Below are 19,428 nucleotides of genomic sequence, written 5' to 3'. Positions count from 1 at the left end.
AATTATTAATTTCCAATTCATATTGAATAACGCTGCAGATTATATCCACAAGGGTAATTATCGATCCAATTAATGGAATTTGGAATTTCTCTGAATTGCTGAATATTTGATAGTTTCGTATTCACCATTTAATATTTTGTTTTACTTTTGTGCCTTAGCTGAAGTGAATTGTAGGGGTAGATGCCAAGTTTTTTTTTTAAGATGCTTAGAAGAATTTTCAAATTTGGGCATTACTGAGAAATAAAAATTTGTATTCTTGGTTGTTCAGAGTAAAATATGTTACTGATCTAATTTACATGTTTTTTCCAGCAATGCAACTTGATTGTTTAATATGATTATGTAGTTTATAACTGTATATGTGCACTTTAAGTTTATGTATACTATGTGTAACCATGTTTAATCCATAAACTTTACATTTTGATGTCGCTTAATCAAAGAATGAATGTATATAAATATCGAATCTTATAAGGTAGTCAAAGTCTCAAAGTTAAATGTCCTTTGGAAAGTTTCGGTCTTGCAGATGTCCCAACTACTAAACTGTAACGTACTAGTAGCTTAATTAATCAAGAGTTATTCGTATTGTTGTTTATACTGGTTATCCATTGATAGTTGTAGCTGAGATTTTTTTAAATATCAACTTTTCTACTCGAATAAGTACCAGTATCGAATGTGAAATGTCTATTGTTTAGACTTTGTACGTAGTTCCTTGCAGATTGTGAAGGATTACTTGTCTTCTCCTTATCTGTATTTTAATATAAATAGGAGGATAATTGTAAACTAACCACTGGAAATGGCGCACAAGATTTTCAAGGGAGGCATGTCCTCAAGAGAAAAACTTGAAATTGGAGAGCCTGCCATTTTATTTTTGGTGAGTGTTGGAATGCTAGCCATGACTATTCTAGTCAGAATGCTAGAATCTTTAGTCTTAACCGTTTAACCTTACCCTGCCCCTTTCTTCTTCTAAGTACAGGTAATCATCATATATCTGAACGTCTTTCCTTCTATGGTGTCAATACAAACCTGGTCAGTTATATATTGTGTCAATATATGCTCTGGGTGTTTTTGTACTTTGCATAGATTATTGCTTGTTATTCACTAGAAGAAAAATCGTCATTTGCTGCAAACCAGGTGCAAGTCTGCATTCTTAACAATATAAGAAAAGATACTCTCAAAAACAAGTGACAAATTAATGTTGTTGCATGGATTAAGTGTGAAGTTGGTGTTTGTGAGTTTGCTTCTGTCACAGCTTTAGTTCTGCATTGCTCAACTATTTGATGCTCATTTTCTGTTTACAACAGTCTCTTATTGGCCTCATGTTGTTATCTATACTTCCATATATAGAGTTATAAAGGTAAGACATGATATTGTTGGACAATGAGATAACTTTGAACAAGGCGGTAATCGAGGAAAGAGAGCAGGGAATTCAGGAAATCCTGCTGCAAATTGGTGAGGTAAATGAGATCTTCAAAGATTTTGATGTGCTCTTCCATGATCAAGGAGCTATGATTGGTAAGTTGTCAACTAATCTTCTTATAATGAATAGGGATACCATCTTTCTGTATTAATAATTCATATGATGGTTCTCTTGCACATATGATATTGGAACCAATGTTGAGAATGCTCAAGCAGCAACAGTACAAGCGAAATCCCATTTGGAAAAGGCATCAAAGGCTCAGGGTTCAAATTCATCATTGGTGCGTTGTCTTTTCACCGATGATGTTTCGTCCAGTGTTATCTTATCCAAATGTTTTGGCAATAGTTGGTCACTATATTGAGGGGGGGGTTAAAAATGAAAGCGCAAGCTGCAAGTGATTCTGTTTGTTTTGACAGTCTTGGCTATATTCATTGTTGCTTGTGAACGAAAGTTCAACTAGGGTTTGAACAAAAATTTCATAAATTTGTGGATCATTGAACGTCATCCAGCATAGTTGAAGCTACTCTTGGTTGATACCAGTGTTAACCCAACTTATAGATGTAACCACGTGTGTAGACACCTAATTTGTGTCTCTCCTAGAGTCCATGATGATATTGTTAATAGATTTGGGTGGTTAATTTCTAAGTGAAAGATATTGGTTGCAAAGGACATAATTCAATTCAATTCCTTCTTTCTTTCAACACTCAACTTCAAATTCCAAAACAAACACAATTCAAATCCAAACACATGCCAACTCCGAAAATCCAACTCCAATCCCTTGTTCAAGGCCATACAAATTCAACCCCCAAGTTCGATATCTATTCCGAACCTCCAAATCAAAGTTACAAACCTTAGGTTCAAATCCTAACCTCGGACTGAAATTCAAGCTCAAACACACTTCCAAAAAACACTTCCAAAATCCAAGTTCAATCTCAAGAAATAGATGCCACGATCAATCTTCGACGCACGTTTCCACTCAAAATCATATAAGGCAAGTGAAATTCGGGCGCCGACCCCAAAACCGAGCATCCCGGGCGTCGACCCGCAAAACCGAGCGAAACCCGTATAAATTAGCAATCCCCAAAAACTCCTCAAAAATTTCAATTTCAAAGACATAAAATTCCATTCCTTAACCTCCAAGAAAAGGGACGGAGAAGGTACACGAGCATTTTTTGTAAAACTGCCAAAAGCGCAAAAAGGAAAAAAACAGTTGTCAGTTGGCAGTTGTACCTGAGCCGGGGCAGCAGCTAAGCCTGGCGCCACCCCCTACCTGCGCCTGGCGCCATCCCCAAACTTTGCCAAGTTTTTCTATAAATAACCCCAATTTTCCACAAACAAATGGAGGCAACAACGCATAATTTCGAGCAGCAAAGCTCTGCCTATTTCGAATTTCATATTTAATCTTCAAATCTTTCAATATTCAATCACATAAATCTCTACAAAATATTCTCATACAAATCCTACAAAATACAAGTTCAATGTTCTAATGCCCTGAGCAATTTGGGAGTCCAAGCTTGGAAATCAATCAACACTTAAGTCTAGGTAAATTCCTGATGACTCTTCGAATCTAATTTCCTACCTTTCCTATTTCATGTTTTTAAGTAATCCTATGATATATGTTTGGTGAGTTCATAATTCACTTAAACTAGGATTTGTACAAAATGAGTAATCTTTAAGGGGTTTTATACTTGAATCCTCCTTAAATGATCTTCCATACTCCATTTCAAATTCAAAGTACGTTCTAATATTTAATGTTTATTTTAAAAAATAATGATTAGTAAATGACGTTTTCACTCCTGAAAATACTCTTTAAAATAATCATAATACAAGTTTTACAAAAACTCTAACTTTTGCAAATGATCAAGGATGTTTGAAGAAGTGCAATTCCTTCTTCAAACTAGAATACATCAAAGTTTCACGTTTAAGCTTCAATTTCAATATTCAAAGTTCAATGATGTTTAAATAAGAGCAGACTCTCTTTAAATTAGAACAAGTTCAAATCTTAGAGCATATGAAAGATGAAATCTTTTAGCATAAAAGTTATAATCTTTAAGAATCTAGTTGGCCTCCTAATTTCAATATTCAAGTTCTATGTTCAAGTTTTATATTCAAGTTCTAATTTCAATATTCAAGTTCAAAATAGATGATACTTTATGAGCAACGTCATTTAAAAGTTAGATTCTTATAAAGTTGAATCCATGGGAAACCAAATCATACCTGAACAAGTGTTTCTCGTTTGGATTTTCAACATCACATGTTTCAAGTTCAATTATTGCCATTTCAATTATTGATACCTTAACATGCTTATTTAATTGCTTGCTTCAATATTGCAACTTTACAATTTTGCACCTTTATTATTCATTCAATTTGGTTACACCTATTCCATTCTAGGTGGTGGATAATCTTTACTTTATTCGCACCTTACTTTTGTTGTGATGTTTTGCTTTACTTATTTATTGTTTTCATCACCCAACATGCTAAATCAACAACATACAAAGTAAATTAATTTAAGTAGTATTGCACATATAAATAAAACCATTAATTAACAAAGGAACTCAATAAAATTATTGCATATAACTTATTTTTTGACAGACTATATAATTTTATCCTTGATTGCTTCTTTAGTAGAGATTGCATGACAAATTAACATTTGTTTGACTTTTTTTGGTGATCTGCATTAAGATATGAGAGTTTATTGCATTATTTAAATTAGACATTCTTAATTTATTCATTATATTAAATAATTATTTTTTTATTTAATATAATTTGATTCTTTTAATTGTGAATAAGATCATCTGGTTTATTCTATAGAGAGACACCAAAAGATCATTTACATTGATAACCTCAAGAGTTCCTTTGTAGAAAATAGATGTTCTATATATAATCTGAATGAATGAAAAAATAGAATAATAAATACGAAGTATAACACAATATGTATCTATAGTCATACGGTCATACCAGATACTCCATAATAGTTATCCTCTTCTTGTCAAACACGGACATTGGCCATATGGCCCTAGAGTGCATGTACAAAAGCTCTTTCGTCAAAGAGTCTGTCTTATTGATGAAATTTTGCAAGACACGATGAATATAATACAGTGAAATAAGTCCCAAGAAATTTTGCATGTACGTGTTTTTTTTATTATTAATTGAGGGAGCGTTACATGTTTAATTGAATGCCGATCGGTCTGTTTCAGGGAGAAACGGTATACCACTAGTACCAGCTTAGTTAATTTCAACTAACCAACCAGTATTCTTGTATTTAAGCTGACCATTTACAATTGCGTCATACGTTGATAACAACTTCCCACTCACTGAATTGATGTTTGTTGTCTTGTATTCTACCCTGCAATTTTTGCATAACAATATTTTTATGTTTAAAATAAGCATAGAAATAAATTACTTGTAACCGGTAATGGATAACGGTGAGCTTATGTCCAAAAAAAAAATTAATAAAAAATGACGGTAACAGAAAAAAACATCCCATCCTCAAACTGGATTTTTTTCATAAATTTTCATCCTTACCCGATATCATTCGATTCCAAGGTAATTGATGGTAAAAAAAATTTAAAGAAGAAAACAAGATACTTGATGGTAACTAGCATTACCATAGGTTTTGGTATTCAATAAGTTTTTTTTAGCCACCAAATCAGATATATAGTCTTTACAAAACACCAAAGTAAGTTAGTATGTATTGAACACCAAAGTAGAAATATAAGGCTTGAAAAACATCAAAGTTAATTAAGGTACTTATAAGTTTATAACACATCAAACAAAAATAACGAAAATGATAAAGGTCGCAACATGCGACCTTTAAGGCGTGTCACAATGATGACATGACATGCTTATGTGTCATGATTTAAATTGGAAACTAAAATATTTAACTTATATAATCTATTATACATGTTACAAAAAAGGTAGAAAAATCTTAATATTCTGATTTGTTTCCTTCTTTATATCGATAATCTCATTTACATATTTTCATAGTAAAAATATTGAATTGGTAGTAAAAATATTCTGATGACGTATAGCCTACGTGGCGCCTAAATGTGCCAATTAAACTGCGACACATAAGATTGCGACAACTAAAAGTTGTCGCAACTTGTGACCTTTATCATCACCCCAAAAATAAATAGACGTAAAAATCACTTTAATTCATATTCTAGTTAAAATCTAAATTTTTTACTAAATAAAAAATCACTTTTAAAATAAAAAATAATAATTTTGTAAAATTTACGTGAAGCAATTGCATACACACCATGTAGTACAATTCAAGATGCATAATGCCCGCCTCAAATGTCTAGATGATGAATATTGTGAAAGATAATCATTGTATTTTTTGATTTTTGAAATTGTCAACGGAAGTTGGTTTCAAAATACTTTTTGTGGAATATGAACGTATTAATCAAGCTACCAGTTCTTTTCTCGATCGGGAATGTTTATTGTCAAGTATGGTGGTGTATCTTTTTGTTTAGTTGTTGATAGGCTATTCTACTACTATTTTGATGTATATGTTAAATCCTTTTTCGTTTCTTTCTTTTTTTTGTAATTGATGTCATTACTTCTTTATTTTTTATTTTCTTTCAATTTATGTTTTCTAAGTTGTTTTTTTTTTGTTTAGTGTAGGTAATCAGTGTGTATGGGCTTCACGTTATGGTTTCACTGTGAGATTGAATGGTTTATATTGCTCGGCTATTCATTTAAGATTGTATTTCATTCACCAAGTTTTTCTTGAGACCGAGACTGGGTAGTTTGAGGTTAAAGTGCAGTTCATATGTCCGATTTTTTCGATTTTATTTCTTTATATCGTAGTAATTGTATTTCATCGGAAAGGTTGAGTTTGTTAGTCGCCTAGTTTCATTTACTTATAGGGAAAAAAAATTAAGATATTGATTATTAAGATGAACTTTAGATCATGGGGTGTGAATGATTATTGCTTATTTTGATTGAGATGAACTTCTTGTTTTTGGACAATAATACCTTATTTTTCAATTTCAATAAGTAATTTTGTTCATTTTAAAAACTATTTTTATATTTAAAATTTTAGACTTTAATTACAAACTGAATTAAGTGGTTTTCAAATTTCTTCTTTTTTGTTGTGGTGTACTATAGACACCCTAATTCATTTTGGTGGTTTTTAAAGCTTTATATTTCTACTATGGTGTTTAATATATACTACTCCCTCCGTCCCATATTTATAGTTCCGTTTGACAAAAAACACGGGTTTTAAGAAAAATTGAACATAGAACATGGAAAATTGGAATAAAGTACAAATGATGATTGAAATTTATGGAAAAGTTGAATAAAATATATGGGAAAGAGAATATAGTACATAAAAAAGCGGAATATATATTACATAGGTGGGGTTTTCAATGCATTTTTAATTAATATAGTACATGTGAAAGTGGGGACCTTAATAGCCAAAATTAAAAACAAGACTATAATTTTGGGACATCCAATTTATAAAACATGACTATAATTTTGGGACGGAGGGAGTAGCTAACTTTTACTTTGGTGTTTTTAAAAAAAATTAGGCAAATTTGTCAAAAACTACCTTATAAAATATGATTTTTGCGAAAAACTACCTTATAAAAAAAATGTTGTAATAAACTACCTTATAAAAATGTTATGTTGTAAGATACTTCCTTTAGCCGGATTATGAGCATTAATTCAAAATTACGAAGTTGACTTTACTAGGTGCAACTTACGCGACATCTAACGGGAAAGACATAATTAAATGGTACGTGACATATATATGGTAAAGTCAATCCCGGAATATCGATCAGACGTTCGTAATTCTGGAAAAGATAGTATCTTACAACATAAATTTTTTATAAGTTAGTTAATTACAACATTTTTTTTATAAGGTAGTTCTTTACAAATAATTAATTTTATAAGGTACTTTTTGACAAATTTGCCAAAAAAATTAAATGTCGTACTTTGGTGGCTAAAAAAGGACTTTTTTGTTTTGGTATTTGTCTTATAACACATATAATCTCATTTATTTTATTGTCGACCAAAATGGTTATTTTATTTCTCCATGACCAAGTGTAAATGAATAGAAAAACTCATATACCGTTTGCCTTGGTATGTGATGCTGGCCACAGGTGCAACCCCGGAGGCAGTTCCGGTACAGAAAGCTTCATCTGCTTCGAGCAATTCCTCGACCGGAATTTTTCGTTCCTCAACCTAAACCAGTTGAAAGAGTTTAGTATTGTTATTGCTATGACTAATGACTTCATAGAAAGTTATATTACAGAAAGGGAATGAAAAAGATAAACTTGGACAGTAAATGAGGTTTAATACAAACTAGATTAGGCCCGCCCCTGCATACATCGATATTATTTTTAATACTATGTAAACTGATATATTTTTCATCCTAAAATTAATATATAAATTAATAAATCTTGAACTACACATTTAATTATCATAGGAAGTATGTAATGTCTGTCGTATTATATATATATATATATATATATATTTATATATATACTTTCTCCATTTTTTATAATTGCACCCTCTTAGGTTTTGGCACTATTCACATATTCTTATATAGTTATTTTTTGTGATTTATATGTAAAGAAAAATATATTCATGTGGGATCTTGTTAGATTCATCTCGAAATATACTTTTAAATTATCAAATTTTTCTAATTTTTCAATTGTATAATAAAATATATTAATGGTTAAAATAGTGCATTGGCAAGCGTGAAATCTAAGATGGTGCAATTAAAAAAAATGGAGGAAGTATATATATATATATATATATATATATATATATATATATATATATATATATATATATATATATATATATATATATATATATATATATATATATTTGTTTGAAGGTACATATTACATATTTTATATGTTTGATACGCTAATTTGACAAAAATATTCGACATACATATATGCTTATCTGACCAAAATATCGAGTAAATAAGATTTCTAGTAATTACGTACGTTTTTTACTTAAATATTACTCTATACCAAAAATCATATTTATCAAATCATTATTATGTGTCATATATTATTTCACTAATTACATACATAAGCAGTTAATAAAAAATAATAAAAAATAAAATAAAATAGAAAAATTTGGTAATATTAATCCAACCTTTGACCGATTTTCTTTAATTAAGCCTACATATGATATTATTTAAAAATCCGAACTTTTATACCTATTTTCTTTTGATGGGTCACATTGACCAGTAATCGGATAAAATTGTCAAAGTTCCTCCACCTTCCCTTCATTTTAATGCGTTCGGAAATATACAATAGCTAGAGATTTTTTAGGAATAATGTTTTAGGTAGGGAAATTTTATTCGGAAATTGACACCTGTTATATTTAATGTCTAACTTAGTATAGTATAATATGTTTACCTTAAAACCAAGATCACATGCTATTTCAATGATGCTGTTCCTTGTCACTCCCGCGAGAATAGTGCCACTTGTTGCTGGAGTTGATATTGTTTTGTCCTATAAATGCGGAAAGCTGAGCCATCTAACTCTTGAATCTTGATTCATACAAAAAAAAAATACATTTTCATCTATGTAGATCAACTCAGGACCGGCTATTGGCATGGGATAGGGTACTTGGGCGGGTGTAATGAGGTAAGGATGAGGTAATGGGGTGGGGATGAGGTAAGGATTGGTGGTAATGGGGTGGGAATAGATATAAAAGTCGTAACCGCAATGGTGATGAGGTGAATGTGACTTTTACGTTGGATCCGCCTCATCCGCATCTGCCTTGTACCATACCCGCTTACCCGACTCACTTATCTTTCATACGCAAAATAATGTGTGCATAAATATTTACTTATAAAAAATAAAGCTTGTTTATTTTATTTTTTAATAGGTCGATCTTTAAGAAACTTAAAAGAAGATGCCAGATGTCTAACCAAACAAGCTATTATACAAAGTATATGTTACTCCCTCCGTCCCGGAATACTTGACCTGTTTTCCTTATCGGGCCGTCCCTTAATACTTGACCTGTTTCTAAAAATGGAAATATTCTAACAATATTATATTATTTCTCACTCCACCCCTATTAACTCACCTACCCCTACTCCATACAAAAAATAATTAAAAATTCAACCCCTACTCTCCCCCAACCCCACCTCTTAACCCACCTCCCACTAACTACATTAAAATAATACCCCACTATCAACTACTACCTATTAAATTAAATAAGTCAATTCAAGTCCCTTAAACTCTGTGCCGGTCAAACCGGGTCGAGTATTCCGGGACGGAGGGAGTATTTTTAGTTATCTTATACTTTTTGAATGGATTTTTTTTCATTCTATATGTTGTCATATTTTTGGTAAATATAAAACCTAGGTGGGTATGGACGTGAGAATGAGGCGGGGATGGATAACCAGGTGGGTGGTAGGAGCGGGGATGGATTTTAGTTTGTATCAGCTGGGCGGAGATGAATGTTGATATTGTATTCGCCATGGGTGGTGGGTAGGTATAAAAATGAGATTTTTAGGCGTATATAGGCGCCGAGATACCATCATGGCATCATCCGCATCCGCCCATCAACCATAAATTACCATGTGTAAACAGATTAATCGAATATATTTTAAGGATTTAGAGAGTCCACTTAGGATTGTCCAGTCACAAAATTATTATTAATATATTTTAAATTAAATACAAAAATATAAAATTATCTCATGATAAGATAAAGATACGTAATTATCATATTTAAAAAAAAAAAAAAAAAAAAAAAAAAAAAAAAAAAAAAACTTAACAATTATCATAAAATGATAATTCAAGAAGAAGGGTGCGGAACAAGCCTTCAACGCTAATTACTGAGATACCATTCAAGTCTCTTCATGTGTTACTGTTCTCTCATAAACAATTTTGAAAGCAAAAGGGTTTTGATTTTCATAGGTTAATTTCAAATTTGTTACTCCAATCTCCTGAATGAATCTGACTAACCAGGTAACTTCAAAGGCAACAGATAGTACGGGTAATGTTTTTGGTCAACTTTGACTTCACAAGGGATTGAAGGGAATGAAGAGTGTGGAGAAATTTTAGAGAGGCCTATACAATATTACGATGGGGAGTATGATTGGTGGTTCAATTCCTTGCAGTTACAACAAACATGATTATGGCTTACGTTCTTAATTAATTCTTTATTAGCGTGGACTACATAGTTAGGCAGAAGAGTTTTGTGTTGTTGATTATTTGATTTTTAAAGTTATTTAGTGTAGTTAGAATTAACATAATTAAGATCACTTAAAAATATAAGGATTTTTTTTCATGATTAGCGTATAGGTAATTAGATACAAGTATGAGATCAAATTTTTATTAATCATATTCTTATTTCTTTTTTATCATCAAAAGATTTTAACATAACAGATGCGACAACAAAAAGTACTTTCATCATATTGTATATTTATCTTATTTGTATACTAACATACGAAATAGAATTTACGCTTTTAAACACAAGATATTAACAAAAATTGATCCAAAAGGGTGTTCCATCTTTTATTTTATTTATTTAAACTTTTTTTTTTTTTTTAATATAAGTAGGTCAGTTGAAAATTGGGTCAAAAATAAAAATCTGTAACATTTGACAGTAAACTGATTATGCGTTGGTGGTCCAGACGCGGGGCTAAGGCTCCTTTTATTGACCCTGGATATGAGATATAGGTTCGTTTACGTAGTAAATTAGTACGGAGTAATTGGTAATTTGGTACTGGGACTCAAAATTGTTTAAGACGGCACTGGTGAAATGGAAAATGGATATCAAAGCTCGGAGCTAGTTGAATAAATTGCTTCAAGAAATGTTACCTTGACGATAAATATATTGGAGACAGAAACCTCCTCTACATATTTACTGCTCGAAGAATCAAGATACAGGACATCAGTAAATCCTTCGCTTTTTGCCTTTTTCATAGGTTTGAAAACCTGTACATAACACGTCAAGATATGATTTTCCTAAACTGTCAAACTCGATAAGAAATTGAAAGGCAGCAGATAAACTATTGAAATATTTTCCTATATGAAGTATATATTAATAAAGTACGTTTTTATTTCAAAGAGAAAGCATTTGCTTACTGGTGCATAGTTGGTAATCGATTTCACATTACCAGCACCACCAGGGGACGCACGATGAAATTGATCGTCAACATACAAGTTTAAGCCCGTGCTCGTTTCCTTTATTAAGAAAAAGAAGAATTAGAATTAAGTGCATTATTAACGTACTCCACATTCCACAATATCGAGTCAACCAAAACAGATAAATTGTAGAATGAGAAATTACCTTGAAACAGTAAATGCAAACAGGAGTAGTATAAATAAGGAATGTGAACTCAGGAGCAGGGCCTGGACCGAGGAGCGGTCCACTTCCTAGGAGCAAAGGTCTAATATAAAGTGTGCCTTTCCCTGGAGGAGGAATCTGTTTCATTTTTCGCAAATATTATCAAACGATCAATTACGACTAGTTCATAAAATTAAACTATCATCTTATTATAGTTATATAAAGTGCAGATATTTTTACATACCCAACGTTTATTAGCAATAACGGTCTGCTTGACTGCATCGACGAACTGATCAACAGAAGGAGCAGGCATGCACATTCTTTCGGCACCCATTTTCATGCGCAATGCATTTTGATCAGGCCGGAATATCACAATCCTTCCATCTTCTGTCCTTCTTGCCTTCAGTCCCTCATATAGACCCTTGCCAAACACAAAGCTAATACTCAAAAGCTACAAAGATGTTTGATTTGTTTAACTGATTAATCAATTTGATTTACTTGAATCGAAAATGATAAAGGTCGCAACATGCGACCTTTAAGGCGTGTCACAATGATGACATGGCATGCTTATGTGTCATGATTTAAATTGGAAACTAAAATATTTAACTTATATAATCTATTATACATGTTACAAAAAAGGTAGAAAAATCTTAATATTCTGATTTGTTTCCTTCTTTATATCGATAATCTCATTTACATATTTTCATAGTAAAAATATTGAATTGGTAGTAAAAATATTCTGATGACGTATAGCCTACGTGGCGCCTAAATGTGCCAATTAAACTGTGACACATAAGATTGCGACAACTAAAAGTTGTCGCAACTTGTGACCTTTATCATCACCCTACTTGAATAACAAATGTTTTGCCATTTCAATTAGGGCTCTGTTATGTTAGCGTATATGAGTATACCTAAGGCGTATCACCATAGTTCACAAACCCCGTACCAATCAATAACTAATTAATGCATGAATATAAAAAAGTTCATCTAAAAAGTAATAAACATTCATATCATAATCAAATAGTACTTCAAAATTAACCGATATAGTGTTAAAAAAAATAGAAAATTAAGTTCCCTAACATTTTCCAGCTTAAGAAGAATATAATTCTCAAGAAATTACAAAATCAAATAATTAACTGTATTACATATTATGTAGCGGCGTATAATTGTTTAGATTTTAATAGGAGGTAACCCTACAAGAAATTGTACTATTATTCAAAAATGTAGATTTTAATAGGAGGTAACCCTACAAGAAATTGTACTATTAACGACGGGAAATTCCGTCGCTAAAAGCCAATAATTGTTTATTAACGACGGGATTTTCCGCCGCGAATCCGTCATAAAAGGGGGTCGTCGTTAACCCGTCGTAAAAGACATTTGCGGCGGTGGTTCCCATCTTTGTTGGGTTGTTATCCCCGTCGCCAAAAGACTTTGCGACGGGATTTTTACCCGTCGTTATTAGGTTGTCATAAAAGATACAAATTTTTGTAGTGTAATACAAAAAAAAATTAAAAGAAACGATAAATAGAAAATAACATAGTAAAAAAGAAGAACTTTGCTTCTATTGTGAATAAAATGTTAAAATGTTAATCTAGAATGTACTATACAAATATCTAGTAGTAAAGTGTGTAGAAAAATCTAGCTAAAGTAATGTCTAGAATTTACTTAAGAAATATCTAGTTAAGAAGAATCTAGATGAATGACAAGTATAAATAAATCTAGGCACTAACCACTATAAATATGTAGTATGTGCATATGTTGAGATGTGAGCTAATCAAGGGAGAGCTCCCACACAAGATATGAGAGGTAAAAAGGTAGAACCTAGGATTCTACCAAGGAGATAAGTGAGAGACATGAGCTCTCGCAAATATTGTTGTACAATTCTTATTAATGTAATCAATGATGAAAATGTAATTTTGATATATTATTAAGGTCCATCAAAATTTCCGCGTGCGTTCTCAAATTTCTATCATGCTATCAAAGCCGGAAAGTGATTACGACAAAATTGAAGACCGGAAACTCTTGAGACTTGATGAAAGTATGGAACATAGCAAGAGAAGAAGAGGTAAGTGCTAAATCTAAATTTTGTTAAAGTAGATAAAAAAAAAGGAAAATTAAAATAGCAGAACAAAATCTATGGAGGAAAATGGAGAAAATATAAAGTTGATGATAGAAATAAGGAAGGATGAAAAAAAATTAAAGAAGAAAATATATTTTTTGAAGAAGAAATTATTTGAAGGATGCTAATGACAGAGCATTAGCATAGTATGTTGGTGACAAGAAAAAAAAAAGGAAAGGAAAAAATGTTCACAAAGAGAATTTTGGAGTTTGTTAATGACATGAGCATTAGCAGTGATGGATGGTGACATGAGCACCACAACAAAAGAAAAAATTGGAGAAACAAATGTCAATGGAGAAAATGAAGAAGAAAATATTTGAAGAAGATTTTGAAGTTTGCTAATGACAAGAGAATTAGCGGGATGATCGGTGACATGAGCACCAATAACAAAATACAATTTGAAGAAAAATTTCAGGAGATAACTGGTGACATGTACATTAGTGGGATAGTTGGTAACATGAATACCATACCAACGTGAAGATCATCAAGATTAATAAAAGGTATCGAGAAGAAGGAGGTTGGTAACACGGGTGCTAACGTTATTTGAACTCAAGCTTTCATTACGATTGGTGGTGGGTGACAAGTGCATCAATGAGATTTTCGAAAGATAAGCATTTTGGAGTACAACATTTTTCAAGATTAAGGGAGAGTATTAAAATGTTAATCTAGAAAAATCTAAATCTAGAATGTACTATACAAAAATCTAGTAGTAAAGTGTGTAGAAAAATCTAGCTAAAGTAATGTCTAGAATTTACTTAAGAAATATCTAGTTAAGAAGAATTTAGATAAATGACAAGTATAGAAAAATCTAGGCACTAGTATTCAACCACTCTAAATATGTAGTATGTGCATAAGTTGAGATGTAAGCCAATCAAGAGAGAGCTCCCACACAAAATATGAGAGGTAAAATGGTAGAACCAAGGATTCTACCAAAGAGATAAGTGAGAGACATGATCTCTCGCAAATATTGTTGTACAATTCTTATTCATGTAATCAATGATAAAAATGCAATTTTGATATATTATTAAGGTCCATCAAAACTTCCGCGTGCGTCCTCAAATTTCTATCATAAAACACATGACCACTCAATCATTCATCACTCTAGCCGTCTCCTCGTTTTTTCTCTCTCTAAGGTTTATAAATTTCAAAGGTTTTACCCTTTTTGTTTAATTATTTATTGCTTTTGTCTTCAGATTCAATAATACTACATCGTTTGAGTGTAGTAAGTTCTACTACGGTTCATTGATAAAGAATTATATGAGATAAAAAGTTCCTCTCTTCGTACAATTCAGACAATTCTAGACATGGCACGAAGCATCTTGAAAGAAAGAGGATTACCGAAGCAATTATGGGCAGAAGTTGTTGCATGGACAACTTATATTCTAAATCGGTGTCCTACAAAAAGTGCGAAGAATATGACTCCACATGAAGCATGGAGTGGTGAGAAGCCAAATGTTGAACATTTTCGAGTGTTTGGGTTCATAGCATATGCTCAAATACCCGAGGCAAAGAGAAAGAAATTAGATGATCATGGTGAAAAATGTATCTTCATTGGATATATTTCACAATCCAATCACTGGAAAATTGATTGAGAGTAGAGATGTAATATTTAGTGAAGGAGAATCATGAAAATGGGACAATCAAGAAAGAGAAAGAAAAAAAATTGTATTTGAAGAATACAACAATAACAAGACTACACATACGAGTTTCGAAAATAATCAACCAATGACACCTTCGCCACAGAGAAATAACAATGAGCCAAGTTCAGCTACATTTGAAGGATCAACCTCATCGTTAAGAATACCTCATCTGAAGGTTTAAAGCAAGCTCTTCGTGCAAGGAATGCACGCATTGATGGTTATTTGATACACAATGGCTTTACCAAATGTCTTTACGAACATGCTATCTACGTGAAGAAAATGGTGATAATATTATTATAGTGAGTTTATATGTTGATGATCTACTGTTCACCGGGAACAACAAAAGTATGTGTGAAGATTTCAAAGCGGCAATGTTCAAAGAATTTGAAATGCCTGATTGTGGGCTGATGAATTTCTTTCTTGGGATAGAAGTACAACAAAGTGAATATGGGATATTCATTTCACAGAAATATACCAAGGATATTATTGAGAAGTTTAAAAATGAGTCGTGCAAACCCACAAGTACTCCCGTTGCAACCGGATTGAAGTTGACAAAAGTTGGAGAAGGGAGGTTAATTGATCCAACTTTGCACAAGAGTTTAGTTGGAAGTTTGAGATACTTAACCATCACCAGACCTGATATTGTATATGGAGTCGGACTTGTTAGTAGATACATGGAGATACCTAGAGATTCTCATTGGTGCACTGCAAAGAGAATTGTAAGGTATATTAAAGGTACCTTAGGATATGGGATGTTTTACTCTTATGGAGATAAGATAATGCAATATTGTTCGGCTACTCCTATAGTGACTGGGACAGAGATCAAGACGAAAGAAAAAGTACAACTGGGTATGCTTTTTACCTAGGTGAAACTGCTTTCACTTGGAGTTCTAAAAAACAACCATTTATAGCATTGTCAAGCTATGAAGCAGAATATATAGCATCTTCATCTGCCGTATATGAAGGGTTATGGTTGAGGAACTTACTGAAAGAAATTGATCATGTTCAAGAAGGAACAGCTACAATCTATGTAGATAATGTGTCATCAATAAAACTTGCTAAAAATCCAGTATAACAAGGAAAAAGTAAACATATTGATACTCGATTTCAATTTCTCCGAGAACAAGTTAAACAAGGGACAATCACGCTAGAGTATTGTAATACTACAGAGCAAGTTGCAGACATATTTACAAAGCTACTATCTCTTGACAATTTCAAAAGGTTGAGAGAGAATGAAAATTAAAGCTTGAGGGGGCGTGTTGAGAGGCACAAACTTTAATTTTAGAATTACTATTATTACATTACTTATATTAGAATTTTATATAATTTTGAGAGGTTAATATTGAGAATAATTCTTATCCTCTATATATTTAGTTAAAGAGAAGTTATATACTTCCTCCGTTCCGGAAATATCGCATCATGGTTGACTTTTACTCCTCAAACCATTATTTTGACTCTTAATATCTCAAATCACGTGCAAGTAATTAAAAATTATAAAAACTTAATATTTAGAAAATATATATCAATACGAATTTAACATGACCCACATGACTAAAATTTCCTTACGTACAAATTAAATTACAAAAATTGACCAAAGTCGTAGTGTGAATAGTGTAAAAAACAAATGGTGCGATATTTCCGGAACGGAGGAAGTATGTAACATGTTTATTTCATTATAGTAATATGTAGAAAAGCGAAGAAACAAGGGGGAGAAAATAAGAGATAAAATAAAGGAGATATTAAGGAGGAAACGTTTTATATTTGAAAGACATATATATCTACGAGAGAAATAATTTTTTGTTATCCTGGGTTGTAACCCATATTTGTTATCCTGGGTTTGAGAAGAGAGCCCCTGATATTAAATCTTGGTTAAGGAGCAAAATATCCTTAACCACCTATGCCAACCTCAATTGATTAGAATATTGTTGCATTTGAAGGAGCCATTTCATACTGATGTAGATGATTAAACAAAATTGAAACCGATTTCTTATTTGTTCACGGTTGTTGTACTCTTTCTTTTTCAGAGTTGTGAAAGCATACAAAAATAATAATCACTCAATATTATCAACTTAATAAAGTACCTGGCCATAGTTCAAGACACAAGCACCAGGGCTCAACTCAATATTTCCATATGGAATTAGTCGACCCTCTGTGAACTCCTCATCTCTGGGACATTTCATCATGTACATGTAATCTGTGGGAGTTATGGCGTGTCCTATAGTGTCCCAATCAACTTCTGCGTAGCCATCCTCACCAGTGGTGACGCAGCTGTCAATCGCCAAATCAACAAACAAAAAATTAAATGTTATACTCGATTTGCCTCAAGGGTGATGATAAAGGTCGCAAGTTACGACAACATTTAGTTGTCACAATCTTACGTGTCGCAGTTTAATTGATACATATAGGCGCCACATAGGCTATGTGTCATCAGGATATTTTTACTATCAATTCAGTATTTTTACTATCAAAATATGTAAATAGATTAATCGATATAAAAAAGGAGACAAATTAGAATATTAAAATTTTCTTACCTTTTTTGAAACATGTATAATAGATTATATAAATTAAATATTTTAGTTTCCAATTTAAATCATGACACATAAGCATGCCATGTCATCATTGTGACACGGTTTAAAGGTCGCGTGTTGCGACCTTTATCATTTTCGTTGCCTCAAAACGGTAAGGCTAACATTTGGACATTTTTGTCCCAAGAAGGATAACAAGCTATTACATTAGTTCAAGGATAAAATTCTACTATATACAGAGTGATCTTTCGAGAACAATGATTTTTCCAATTTTGTTTAACAGTAAAACAAACTAGTTTCGCAAGATAGGCTATAATATTGATTTTTAACATTTGGAAAAATGGGATGTTAGACAAAGGAGTCTAGATATCCTTTATTTACCAATACAAAAAATAAAAAATGTTGTATTTACTTGAGTATTTAATTCCAAAATTAAATTATTATTAGGCAAATTTACCAAAAAGAACCTTTTATAACCCGAATTTTGCGACAAATTAAGTACCTTATATAATTTTGTTTTGTGAAATTACACCTTAATGTAAATTTTTTTTGCGAAAGACAACCTAAGGCAAGGTTTCGGCATTGACTGAGCTTTTTCGGCCATTGACTTGTACATGAGTAGCACGTGTGGCTTAAGTGGGCTAAAGACACTCATTTTCGCGAGTCTTGGATTTTCAAACTTGATTTTTTTTTTTTCAACTTTAGGTTTTAAAGCTTAGAATTTTTGAGGGAAATTGGGTGTGTTAGCAAAATAAATTAAAGCCACACGTGTTGCTCACGTGCAAGTCAATGGCCGGAAAAGCCCAGTCAATGCCAGAAACTTTCATTTGGTTGTCTTTCGCAAAAAAAAAAAAAAACATTAAAATATGATTTTACAAAAAAATTATATAAGGTCATTTCTCGCAAAATTTGGGCTATAAAAGATCATTTTTAACAAATTTGTCTTATTATAGTCTCATATCTCAATATAATAACTGAAAACAGTAAAGGTTAGTTTGACATGGCGCAATTGCGTTCTAATGTACGGAGTATGAACATGGATTTCGACTAAAGCAGAAAATTAAAAATAATTTTGAATTTATAATTAAGGTATTGAAAAGAAGAATAAAAATTTACCTGAACCCCAAAGAAATTGAAGATAATATTGGCATCGTGAATGAAATAAAAAACTTTAAGATGTGTTACACACTAATTGCACTAGGAAAATATGCCACTTTATTCAGGAGTTAAAAGAAAAAGTGCGATAGTAATGTGGTGAATATCTTAGGTATTTATAACATTCTTTTATCGGTATGTCCATATCATAATGTTTTAGTGTCTAACGTTTACTTAACTATAACCTTCATCTCTTCTCTAGAAGGAATTTCTGAAATCATTAACGTAAGTCTTTTAGCTAGTATCCCCTATAAAATAATATAAAATGTTCCTAATAATAACAAATTATATGACTAATTTGAA

General features: G+C 31.8%; 2 protein-coding genes across 2 annotated transcripts; one reads left to right on the top strand and one right to left on the bottom strand.

Moving 5' to 3' along the window:
• Positions 1 to 1,358: 1,358 nt before the first annotated feature.
• LOC130471495 (syntaxin-22-like) lies at positions 1,359 to 1,775 on the top strand. The gene is made up of 2 exons (XM_056841671.1): positions 1,359 to 1,509; positions 1,594 to 1,775. The coding sequence occupies exons 1-2, from the start codon at positions 1,359 to 1,361 to the stop codon at positions 1,773 to 1,775; spliced, it is 333 nt and encodes a 110-aa protein (XP_056697649.1).
• Positions 1,776 to 4,349: 2,574 nt separating this feature from the next.
• On the bottom strand, positions 4,350 to 17,649 carry LOC110805614 (branched-chain-amino-acid aminotransferase 2, chloroplastic). Its single transcript, XM_022011234.2, has 8 exons — positions 17,527 to 17,649; positions 11,931 to 12,107; positions 11,690 to 11,824; positions 11,485 to 11,583; positions 11,218 to 11,334; positions 8,800 to 8,895; positions 7,491 to 7,603; positions 4,350 to 4,760 (listed from the first exon to the last, which is right to left on the bottom strand). Exons 1-8 carry the CDS (start codon positions 17,632 to 17,634, stop codon positions 4,640 to 4,642), a joined length of 966 nt encoding a protein of 321 aa, XP_021866926.1. The 5' UTR covers positions 17,635 to 17,649; the 3' UTR covers positions 4,350 to 4,639.
• Positions 17,650 to 19,428: the final 1,779 nt, after the last annotated feature.

The sequence above is a fragment of the Spinacia oleracea genome, chromosome 4 (genome assembly GCF_020520425.1).
Source record: "Spinacia oleracea cultivar Varoflay chromosome 4, BTI_SOV_V1, whole genome shotgun sequence".
In the NCBI taxonomy this organism is placed as follows: domain Eukaryota; kingdom Viridiplantae; phylum Streptophyta; class Magnoliopsida; order Caryophyllales; family Amaranthaceae; genus Spinacia; species Spinacia oleracea.
This window is presented reverse-complemented; position numbering and strand designations above follow the sequence as displayed.

What these genes read in the sequence shown, in the direction of transcription:
- LOC130471495 (XM_056841671.1), top strand. Translation starts at nt 1,359, where the DNA reads ATGATATTGTTGGACAATGAGATAACTTTGAACAAGGCGGTAATCGAG. An exon ending in TGATCAAGGAGCTATGATTG is followed by an intron (nt 1,510 to 1,593) that starts GTAAGTTGTCAA and finishes TCTCTTGCACAT; the next exon opens with ATGATATTGGAACCAATGTT.
- LOC110805614 (XM_022011234.2), bottom strand. Translation starts at nt 17,634, where the DNA reads ATGTACATGATGAAATGTCCCAGAGATGAGGAGTTCACAGAGGGTCGA. An exon ending in GTGTCTTGAACTATGGCCAG is followed by an intron (nt 12,108 to 17,526) that starts GTACTTTATTAA and finishes GTGTTTGGCAAG; the next exon opens with GGTCTATATGAGGGACTGAA. An exon ending in TTATTGCTAATAAACGTTGG is followed by an intron (nt 11,825 to 11,930) that starts GTATGTAAAAAT and finishes AAAATGAAACAG; the next exon opens with ATTCCTCCTCCAGGGAAAGG.